The sequence below is a fragment of the Salmo trutta genome, chromosome 28 (genome assembly GCF_901001165.1).
Source record: "Salmo trutta chromosome 28, fSalTru1.1, whole genome shotgun sequence".
Classification (NCBI taxonomy): Eukaryota; Metazoa; Chordata; class Actinopteri; order Salmoniformes; family Salmonidae; genus Salmo; species Salmo trutta.
The window spans coordinates 23,457,488-23,470,581 of NC_042984.1; the positions used below are offsets into that span (position 1 = coordinate 23,457,488).

Below are 13,094 nucleotides of genomic sequence, written 5' to 3' on the forward strand. Positions count from 1 at the left end.
GACCCAACAACATTATATAGTATCCCTCCTCTCATGGTTACAGACCCCAACATTATATAGTATCCCCCTCATGGTACAGACCAACAACATTATATAGTATCCCTCCTCATGGTTACAGACCCAACAACATTATAGTAGTCTCCCCCCTCCTCATGGTTACAGACCCAACACATATATAGTATCCCTCCTCATGGTTACAGACCCAACAACATTATATAGAGGATCCCTCCTCATGGTTACAGACCCCACACTTATATAGTATCCCTCCTCATGGTTACAGACCCAACAACATTATATAGTATCCCTCCTCATGGTTACAGACCCAACAACATTATATAGTATCCCTCCTCATGGTTACAGACCAACAACATTATATAGTATCCCTCCTCATGGTTACAGACCCAACAACATTATATAGTATCCCTCCTCATGGTTACAGACCCAACAACATTATATAGTATCCCCTCATCATGGTTACAGACCCAACAACATTATATAGTACCCTCCTCATGGTTACAGACCCAACAACATTAATAGTAATCCCCCTCCTCATGGTTACAGACCAACAACATTATATAGTTCCCTCCTCTGGTTCAGACCCAACAACATTATATAGTATCCCCTCCTCATGGTTACAGACCCAACAACATTATATAGTATCCCTCCTCATGGTTACAGACCCAACAACATTATATAGTATCACCCTCCTCATGTTACAGACCCAACAACATTATATAGTATCCCCTCATGGTTACAGACCCAACACATATATAGTATCCCTCCTCATGGTTACAGACCCAACAACGTTATATAGTATCCCTCCTCATGGTTACAGACCCAACAACATTATATAGTATCCCTCCTCATGGTTACAGACCCACAACATTATATAGTATCCCTCCTCATGGTTACAGACCCAACAACATTATATATATCCTCCTCATGGTTACAGACCCAACAACATTATATAGTATCCCTCCTCCTCATGGTTACAGACCCAACAACTTATATAGTATCCCTCCTCATGGTTACAGACCCAACAACATTATATAGTATCCCTCCTCATGGTTACAGACCCAACAACATTATATATATCCATCCCTCCCATGGTTACAGACCCAACAACATTATATAGTATCCCTCCTCATGGTTACAGACCCAACAACATTATATAGTATCCCTCCTCATGGTTACAGACCCAACAACATTATATAGTATCCTCCTCATGGTTACACAAACCAACACACATTATATAGTATCCCCTCCTCATGGTTACAGACCCAACAACATTAATAGTACCCCTCCTCATGGTTACAGACCCAACAACATTATATAGTATCCCCTCCTCATGGTTACAGACCCAACAACATTATATAGTATCCCCTCCTCATGGTTACAGACCCAACAACATTATATAGTATCCCTCCTCATGGTTACAGACCCAACAACATTATATAGTATCCCTCCTCATGGTTACAGACCCAACAACATTATATAGTATCTCCCCTCATGGTTACAGACCCAACAACATTATATAGTATCCCTCCTCATGGTTACAGACCCAACAACATTATATAGTATCCCTCCTCATGGTTACAGACCCAACACATTATAGTATCCCCTCCTCATGGTTACGACCCAACAACATTATATAGTATCCCTACCCTCATGGTTACAGACCCAACAACATTATATAGTATCCCTCCTCATGGTTCAGACCCCAACATTATATAGTATCCCTCCTCATGGTTACAGACCCAACAACATTATATAGTATCCCTCCTCATGGTTACAGACCCAACAACATTATATAGTATCCCTCCTCATGGTTACAGACCCAACAACATTATATAGTATCCCTCCTCATGGTTACAGACCCAACACATTATTGTTTCCCCTCCTCATGGTTACAGACCCAACAACATTATTAGTATCCCTCCTCATGGTTACAGACCCACAACATTATATAGTATCCCTCCTCATGGTTACAGACCCAACACATTATATAGTATCCCCTCCTCATGGTTACAGACCCAACAACATTATATAGTATCCCTCCTCATGGTTACAGACCCAACACATTATATAGTATCCCTCCTCATGGTTACAGACCCAACAACATTATATAGTATCCCTCCTCATGGTTACAGACCCAACAACATTATATAGTATCCCTCCTCATGGTTACAGACCCAACAACATTATACAGTATCCCTCCTCATGGTTACAGACCCAACAACATTATACAGTATCCCTCCTCATGGTTACAGACCCAACAACATATAAGTATCCCCTCCTCATGGTTACAGACCCAACAACATTATATAGTATCCCCTCCTCATGGTTACAGACCCAACAACATTATATAGTATCCCTCCTCATGGTTACAGACCCAACAACATTATATAGTATCCCTCCTCATGGTTACAGACCCAACAACATTATATAGTATCCCTCCTCATGGTTACAGACCCAACAACATTATATAGTATCCCTCCTCATGGTTACAGACCCAACAACATTATATAGTATCCCTCCTCATGTTACAGACCCAACAACATTATATAGTATCCCTCCTCATGGTTACAGACCCAACAACATTATATAGTATCCCTCCTCATGGTTACAGACCCACAACATTATAGTATCCCTCCTCACTGGTTACAGACCCAACAACATGTATATAGTATCCCTCCTCGATGGTTTACAGACCCAACAACACTATATAGTATTCCCTCTCTCATGGTTACAGACCCCAACAAACATTATATAGTATCTTCCTCCCTCATGGTACCAGACACCAACAATCATTATATGTGATCCCTTCCTCATGGTTTACAGACCCAACAACATTATAGAGTATCTCCCTCCTCATGGTTACAGACCCAAACAAACATTATATAGTATCTCCTCCTTCATGGTTACACGACACCCTAACAACATTATAGAGTATCTCCCTTCTCCTCAGGGTACAGACCCAACACATTATATAGTATCCACTTCCTCATGGTACAGACCCAAAAAAAACCAATTTTTTTTAACTATAGTATCCCCTCCTCATGGTTACAGACCCAACACACCATGATATAGTATCCTCCTCCTCATGGTTACACGACCCAACAACAGTATATAGTATCCCTCCTCATGGTTACAGACCAACAACATTAGATAGAGATCACCTCCTCACTGGTTACAGACCCAACAACATTATATAGTATCCCCTCCTCATGGTTACAGACCCAACAACATTATATAGTATCCCTTCCTCATGGTTACAGACCCAACAACATTATATAGTATCCCTCCTCATGGTTACAGACCCAACAACATTATATAGTATCTCCTCCTCATGGTTACAGACCCAACAACATTATATAGTATCCCTTTCTCATGGTTACAGACCCAACAACATTATATAGTATCCCTCCTCATGGTTACAGACCCAACAACGTTATATATCCCTCCTCATGGTTACAGACCCAACAACGTTATATAGTATCCCTCCTCATGGTTACAGACCCAACAACATTATATAGTATCCCCTCCTCATGGTTACAGACCCAACAACGTTATATAGTATCCCTCCTCATGGTTACAGACCCAACAACGTTATATCCCTCCTCATGGTTACAGACCCAACAACATTATATAGTATCCCTCCTCATGGTTACAGACCCAACAACATTATATATATCCCTCCTCATGGTTACAGACCCAACAACATTATATAGTATCCCTCCTCATGTTTACAGACCCAACACATTATATATTATCATCCTCATGGTTACAGACCCAACAACATTATATAGTATCCCCCTCCTCATGGTTACAGACCCAACAACATTATATAGTATCCCTCCTCATGGTTACAGACCCAACAACATTATATAGTATCCCTCCTCATGGTTACAGACCCAACAACATTATAGTATCCCCTCCTCATGGTTACAGACCCAACAACATTATATAGTATCTCCTCATGGTTACAGACCCAACAACATTATATGTAATCCCTCCTCATGGTTACAGACCCAACAACATTATATAGTATCCTTCCTCATGGTTACAGACCCAACAACATATAGTATCCTCCTCATGGTTACAGACCCAACAACATTATATAGTATCCTCCTCATGGTACAGACCCAACAACATTATATAGTATCACTCCTCATGTTACAGACCCAACAACATTATATAGTATCCCTCCTCATGGTTACAGACCCAACAACATTATATAGTATCCCCTCCTCATGGTTACAGACCCAACAACATTATATAGTATCCCCTCCTCATGGTTACAGACCCAACAACATTATATAGTATCCCTCCTCATGGTTACAGACCCAACAACATTATATAGTATCCCTCCTCAGGTTACAGAACCCAACAACATTATATAGTATCACCTCCTCATGGTTACAGACCCAACAACATTATATAGTATCCCTCCTCATGGTTACAGACCCAACAACATTATATAGTATCCCCTCCTCATGGTTACAGACCCAACAACATTATATAGTATCCCTCCTCATGGTTACAGACCCAACAACATTATATAGTATCCCTCCTCATGGTTACAGACCCAACAACATTATATAGTATCACCTCCTCATGGTTACAGACCCAACAACATTATATAGTATCCCTCCTCATGGTACAGACCCAACAACATTATATAGTATCCCCTCCTCATGGTACAGGACCCCAACAACATTATATAGTATCCCTCCTCATGGTTACAGGACCCAACACATTATATAGTATCCCCTCCTCATGGTTACAGACCCCAAACACATTATATAGTATCCCTCCTCATGGTTACAGACCCAACAACATTATATAGTATCCCTCCTCATGGTTACAGACCCAACCATTATATAGTATCCCTCCTCATGGTTCAGACCCAACAACATTATATAGTATCCCTCCTCATGGTTACAGACCCAACAACATTATATAGTATCCCTCCTCATGGTTACAGACCCAACAACATTATATAGTATCCCCCTCCTCATGTTACAGACCCAACAACATTATATAGTATCCCTCCTCATGGTTACAGACCCAACAACATTTATAGTATCCCTCCTCATGGTTACAGACCCAACAACATTATATAGTATCCCCTCCTCATGGTTACAGACCCAACATTATATAGTATCCCTCCTCATGGTTACAGACCCAACAACATTATATAGTATCCCTCCTCATGGTTACAGACCCAACAACATTATATAGTATCCCCTCCTCATGGTTACAGACCCAACAACATTATATAGTATCCCTCCTCATGGTTACAGACCCAACAACATATAGTCCCCTCCTCATGTTACAGACCCAACAACATTATATAGTATCCCCTCCTCATGGTTACAGACCCAACAACATTATATAGTATCCCCTCCTCATGGTTACAGACCCAACAACATTATAGTATCCCCTCCTCATGGTTACAGACCCAACAACATTATATAGTATCCCCTCCTCATGGTTACAGACCCAACAACATTATATAGTATCTCCTCCTCATGGTTACAGACCCAACAACATTATATAGTATCCCTCCTCATGGTTACAGACCCAACAACATTATATAGTATCCCTCCTCATGGTTACAGACCCAACAACATTATATAGTATCCCTCCTCATGGTTACAGACCCAACAACATTATATAGTATCCTCCTCATGGTTACAGACCCAACAACATTATATAGTATCCCCTCTCATGGTTACAGACCCAACAACATTATATAGTATCACTCCTCATGGTTACAGACCCAACAACATTATATAGTATCACTCCTCATGGTTACAGACCCAACAACATTATAGTATCACTCCTCATGGTTACACCCACACATTATATAGTACCTCCTCATGGTTACAGACCCAACAACATTATATAGTATCCTCCTCATGGTTACAGACCCAACAACATTATATAGTATCTCCTCATGGTTACAGACCCAACAACATTATATAGTATCCTCCTCATGGTTACAGACCCAACAACATTATATAGTATCCCTCCTCATGGTTACAGACCCAACAACATTATATAGTATCCCTCCTCATGGTTACAGACCCAACAACATTATATAGTATCCCTCCTCATGGTTACAGACCCAACAACATTATATAGTATCCCTCCTCATGGTTACAGACCCAACAACATTATAGTATCCCTCCTCATGGTTACAGACCCAACAACATTATATAGTATCCCTCCTCATGGTTACAGACCCAACACATTATATAGTATCCCTCCTCATGGTTACAGACCCAACAACATTATATAGTATCCCTCCTCATGGTTACAGACCCAACAACATTATATGTATCCCTCCTCATGGTTACAGACCCAACAACATATATAGTATCCCCTCCTCATGGTTACAGACCCAACAACATTATATAGTATCCCTCCTCATGGTTACAGACCCAACAACATTATATAGTACCCCTCCTCATGGTTACAGACCCAACAACATTATATAGTATCCCTCCTCATGGTAACAGACCCAACAACATTATATAGTATCCCCTCCTCATGGTTACAGACCCAATAACATTATATAGTATCCCTCCTCATGGTTACAGACCCAACAACATTATATAGTATCCCTCCTCATGGTTACAGACCCAACAACATTATATAGTATCCCTCCTCATGGTTACAGACCAACAACATTATATAGTATCCCCTCCTCATGGTTACAGACCCAACAACATTATATAGTATCCCCTCCTCATGGTTACAGACCCAACAACATTATATAGTATCCCTCCTCATGGTTACAGACCCAACAACATTATATAGTATCCCTCCTCATGGTTACAGACCCAACAACATTATATAGTATCCCCTCCTCATGGTTACAGACCCAACAACATTATATAGTATCCCTCCTCATGGTTACAGACCCAACAACATTATATAGTATCCCCTCCTCATGGTTACAGACCCAACAACATTATATAGTATCCCCTCCTCATGGTTACAGACCCAACAACATTATATAGTATCCCCTCCTCATGGTTACAGACCCAACAACATTATATAGTATCCCCTCCTCATGGTTACAGACCCAACAACATTATTAGTATCTCCTCCTCATGGTTACAGACCAACAACATATATAGTATCCCTCCTCATGGTTACAGACCCAACAACATTATATAGTATCCCTCCTCATGGTTACAGACCCAACAACATTATATAGTATCCCTCCTCATGGTTACAGACCCAACAACATTATATAGTATCCCTCCTCATGGTTACAGACCCAACAACATTATATAGTATCCCCTCCTCATGGTTACAGACCCAACAACATTATATAGTATCCCTCCTCATGGTTACAGACCCAACAACTTTATATCGTATGCACTCCTCGTGGAGAAAGCACATGAGCTAATTATAATACACAAAGTAAGCAAAACAATGAATGCATAAATCTAACATTGCCTAAAATGATGAATAAGATACTGAGATATACCTATATAAGCAATATAACAATGTAGATGTACAAGCTATGACATAAGGGAATGATGTTCGGATAAGAGGCAAGCTGTAATTTCGATTAAGACATGAGCAAGCTGAGATGGACGAGCTGAGATATTCCTATGCGTTCAGCACTTTTGAAATGGACAGCGATATAATTCAGAATATGGGCTGTTCTTACAGTATTCTCCCTGTACACCAAGTCAGAATAGTAGGCTAAATAATAAGGGCACATAAGCAAGCAAAAAATGCACTCACTATATTCGATGATGACATTTCTCTAAAACAGGCTACATGTGTACCACCTAATCAGAACAGTAGGCTAAGTTCTGAGGGGGAGAGCGCCTACATTCTTAGAGTGAGACACATGGCTACTAACAGCTTACTACACAACATACACTTAGTATTACTTTCTTAGTTACAGTATACATATATCCCCGGCATATCATTTATGCAGCATCATACAAGACATACAGGGCCTTCGGAAAGTTTTCAGGCCCCTTGACTTTTTCCACATTTTGCAAATGTATTAAATATAAAAACAGATACCTTATTTACATAAGTATTCAGACCCTTTGCTATCCTTTGAGCTCAGGTGCATCCTGTTTGCATTGATCATCTTTGAGATGTTTGAGAGTCCGCCTGTGGTAAATTCAATTGATTGTACATGATTTGGAAAGGCACACACCTGTCTATATAAGGCCCCACAGTTGACAGTGCATGTCAGAGCAAAAACCAAGCCATGAGGTAAAAGGAATTGTCCGTAGAGCTCCAAGACAGCATTGTTTTGAGGCACAGGTCTGGGGGAAGGGTACCAAAAAATGTCTGCAGCATTGAAGGTCCCTAATAATACAGTGGCCTCCATCATTCTTATATGGAAGAAGTTTGGAACCACCAAGACTCTTCCTAGAGCTGGCCAAACTGAGCAAACTGGAGAGAAGGGCCTTAGTCAGGGAGGTGACCAAGAACAAGATGGTCTCTCTGACAGAGCTCCAGAGTTCCTCTGTGGAAATGGGAGGACAACCACCTCTGCAGCTCTCCACCAATCATGCCTTTATGGTAGAGTGGCCAGACGGAAGCCACTCCTCAGGAAAGGCACATGACAGACCGTTTGCAGTTTGCCAAAAGGCACCTAAAGACTCTCAGACCATGAGAAACAAGATTCTCTGGTCTGATGAAACCAAGATTGAACTCTTTGGCCTGAATGCCAAGTGTCACGTCTGGAGGAATCCTGGCACCATCCCTATGGTGAAGCGTGGTGGTGGTGGCGGCATCATCCTGTGGGGATGTTTTTCAGCGGCAGGGACTACAGTAGGAAACTAGTCAGGATCGAGGCAAAGATTAACAGAGCAAAGTACAGAGAGATCCTTGATGAAAACCTGCCCCAGAGAGCTCAGGACCTCAAACTGGGGCAAAGATTCACCTTCTAACAGGACAACAACCCTAAGCACACAGCCAAGACAACACAGGAGTTGGTTCTGGAAAAGTCTCTGAATGTCCTTGAGTGGCCCAGCCAGAGCCCGGACTTGAACCTAATCGAACATCTCTGGAGAGAACTGAAAATAGCTGTGCAGCAATGCTTCCCATCCAACCTGACAGAGCTTGAGAGGATCTGCAGAGAAGAATAGGAGAAACTCCCCAAATACAGGTGTGCCAAGCTTGTAGCATCATACCCAAGAAGACTCGAGGCTGTAATTGCTGCCAAAAGTGCTTCAACAAAGTACTGAGTGAAGTGTCTGAATACTTATGTAAATGTGATATTTCTGTTTTTTTTATTTGTATAAATTTGCTAAATGTATAACTTTTTTTTGTTTTGTCATTATGGGGTATTGTGTGTAAATTGATAAGGTAGCACACGAGTTCTGCGGTCGGAAAGGAATGTACATACTGGAGGAAAACTAGATGTCTACCAACTTAGCCGCAATTAAGTGCACATGAGCAGCGACTATGTCGCATGCCTGCATCACGTGTGCAGTGTTAAGGTTTCTCTGCCTTGGTTCAGTGGCATCAACATGTCCTGTGGACAGTGCATCAATTTACTCACAAACTGTGTCAATCACTGCACAACCAGAGAAGATGAAGCACGCCTACACTCTGTGTTTTACCTGGCTGCCCCTCCACCACAGAAAGCACTGAGCTAGGCTTCTTTATTAACTCAAGGACATTTTGACATTTTACATTTTTTACATTGTTTGCTAAACTGATATGTGACACAAATTAATGCCAGAATTACTTGCAAAACAGGCATTTTTTAAATGTATTATTATTATTATTATAGAATTTGTTTTAAACAGGTGAGGCTCAAAACCTGAATGATGGCTCATCACTGCATCAATCACCTGAAATGATTTTCACAAAAATACAATGTGACTGATCATACAGTGTAGTAATGTTAGACATGTTGCTTGCTGTGTTCTAATAAAAATCCTTAAGCTGTGTCACTTTGATGACCTCTGGGCTGACAGCTGACCTGTGTGTGTCGACAGAGCAAGGAACACCGAGCCTGTGTGCATCAACCTGCAGTCCCAGATCCTCAACTGCTACAAGGAGAACCGGGAGCAGACATTGCAATGCTCAGACCTGGCCAAAACGTACATGCAGTGCATCGACGCAGCCAAGAAGGTCAGTGTTCACTATAGGCTTTCATTCAGTAGATGCCTGGAGGTTTTCATGACCTCTTCTACACAGATAGCTAAATATATGATAGTCAATTCACCTGTTCATCTTTTTTTCCCCAACCACATCTAGTAAATATAGAACTGTATTTTTGTCCCTGCTTCAAATAAGTAGAGCCCAGGTTCCCAAAGCATCTTAAGGCTAAATTCATCATTAGAACCTTCGTTTGAGCATCGTTAAATCTCAGAGCTGTCTCCCAAAAACCATCGTTACTAAAGTCGCACTTGAAAGCGCTTGTTATTTAGCGACTGCCTCAGACCACTCGTAGAACAGCTAAGTGCGTTGTTAGATGCTTTTCTGCCCTTCCACACCACTTTAAACACAGAAGATCTCTGCTTAACACAGAATCAAGTTTATCGGTCTCGCTGTGACTGCCGATAACTTCAGAACGAAATCGACTACAAATACAAAGTTACCAATGTCTTTGCAATTTTTACAATCCTAGGATAAAAAGAGGCTTCAAATGAAAACTGAGATGACTGCAAAGATCAATACAGTATAGGCTACATATTTAAATCATATTGAAATGAATTTCACGTTAATTCAATTAAGTTTTATTTTGCTAATTGTACGCTATTGTCTGCCATTTTTGCCTCATTATATTTCATGACGTGTAGTCTAACAAGATGTGCGCAAATGATGTGTTAAATCTTCATTCAGAGCGTTATTATAGGGTAGCTATAGGGGAATGCTTATAAGCATTGGAATAAGCCATTTCAATATATGCAGCCATAGGTGATAATATCCCTCTAGAATCTGATCTGTCGTTAGTATTGTGGAATAATTATAATGTTAAGGTAAGATTTTAATGGAGAAAGCTGATCTGAGAGCAGCGCTGCTTTTCTTTCAATTCTGTCAGTATGGACACATGCCTCAACAACGCACTTAGTGAGCGTTCTCTCTGTGTGGTGTTTTGGGAACCTCATGTTACATCTTCGGTCGTTGTAGGAACGATGCATCGTTAAAACACCCGGAAGCTTAAGTTCCATTGCTATGGGGAAGCTGGACCTTGTCTACCTGAGTGTATGCAGTAGTCAAAGTAAAGAGGTTTCTAGCATCTCTGCCCCCAAGTCAACTCTGTCTCCCTTACAGTTTTTAAGCCTCTTCTTCACAAGAGTGCTACCCCTAGATATAGAGACAGTTCCTTGAAGTTTGTGTACTAGTAGCATGATATTCTACTGTAAGAGTTGAAAGTGCACTTGATAATCTATACATGCCACGTACTGCACGGCTCTGGTCTGGTCTGGCTCTACACTGAGGAAAGCTCCAGGGCGCTTCAGCTCCTTGCCTGGCAAGCACTCATAAAGCATGTGCTAATCAGCTCTGTGAACCTCCTCTCCTCCAGCCCTGTGTGTGTGTGGGTGTGTGGGTGTGCGTGCCATTCCATCGCACCAATCTGAGCCAACAAGGAACTTTCTCTCTACATTAGCCCAACTAGATAGGGGTTTGAAGTCGGGATACCTTTGAAGAGACTCTCTGTGAATCCCAAACCAGCCCCTCGTCCCTACCAACTCGCTTGGAGGGCCCTCCGTTGTCACGTGTCGCTGACAAAACTCAGAGGGGGAATTCAAGAGCGACGAGGAGATCAAATTAACCTTTCAACTTCGGGACACACTCTTGACTTTATTGATGCAGTTCATATTCCACATTTAAATAATAAAACGAGCATGAAATTCTAATGAAAAAATATCCCCTATCGTTTTACAAGATATATAAACCTCAGTATCATCAATCAATCAATAAAATGTATTTTTGAAGCCCTTTTTATCTCAGCAGATGTCACAAAGTGCTTATACAGAAAACCAGCCTAAAACCCCAAAGAGCAAGCAATGCACGGTGTTTAGGACCGTAACAGTTTAACATTTAATTTGGGAGGTATTTCATATGTGCCAAGCCTTGAATTCATACACAAACAAATACAGGTGGCTTATAATTAGGCATGCCTCTCCATTATTTTGTGTGAAATTCCACAATATAAAAAATAAGGTGGTTATGGGATACCACTTCACTCTGAAGCCGGTGGAGTAGCTGGTTCGGTCGAAGTGGCAATCGGAGGGTCTAATAAGCCCCTAACCTTCCATAATTTTCGCTCCCTCAGCTTTGGGACACTTGTGCATTTGGAGGACGCTCGCGCAAATGGAGGGGCGAGGGGAAGGGGTGATTTGGGATTCAGCCTCTCTTTCTAAAAGAGTTTCGATTTGGTTTTAGTCATTTTAAAGTATATTGAATTTGCAGAGCAGTGAACGTCATCAGTTCATGGAGCGTTTTCTATCCATGTCTGAGGCCAGTTTGATGTAAACATGGTGTGGAACCAGAAGACTTTCCTGTGAAATGCTGGTATCCCTTTCATACACAGACCAAAATCCCACTAATTTACCATGCCTGCATTTTTATACCAGCTTTCTTGTCCATCTGAAAGGCGTAGGGGGAATATAAAACCCACCTAAAGACCTTGTCATGATTCCTGAATTTTTACAGACCAGGTAACCAAAATATTGTTTCTGTGGGACTGGTTCTCTGATTTGTTTTGTTGCAGGTAAATTAATAAACACTTCCCTAATTTGAAATGCAAACAGCCCCCATGGTTTAACAACACCCCCCTCCCCCCCACCCCTCCCAATTTGCCAGTTACCCACTGATATGTATAAACGGGGTATACCTGCAAATAAATGGTCAATAAGGGTTTGTTTGAAAGGGGGTCATATAAACATATTATTTGCAGGTCTGAAATAGGTGTAGTCTAGTTACTGTATGATTTCATTGAAGTTAGTGTAGCAGGAGGCAGACTGAACAGACCCACTGCAGACCTCACACACTGCCTTTTTAATGCTCAGCAAGAAAAGGCATCTTCAGGTGTGTGTGTGTGTGTGTGTGTGTGTGTTGTGTATCTCCCCCTCTGTTTGGTG

General features: G+C 41.3%; 1 protein-coding gene across 2 annotated transcripts in view; it reads left to right on the forward strand.

Moving 5' to 3' along the window:
- Positions 1-13,094, forward strand: part of chchd6a (coiled-coil-helix-coiled-coil-helix domain containing 6a) — a 74,404-nt gene that overhangs the window by 46,734 nt on the left and 14,576 nt on the right. For both annotated transcript variants that reach the window (XM_029719266.1, XM_029719267.1), the window contains one exon: positions 9,999-10,134. In XM_029719266.1, coding sequence (XP_029575126.1) covers positions 9,999-10,134 — 136 coding nt within the window. The remainder of the gene's footprint in view (positions 1-9,998; positions 10,135-13,094) is intronic.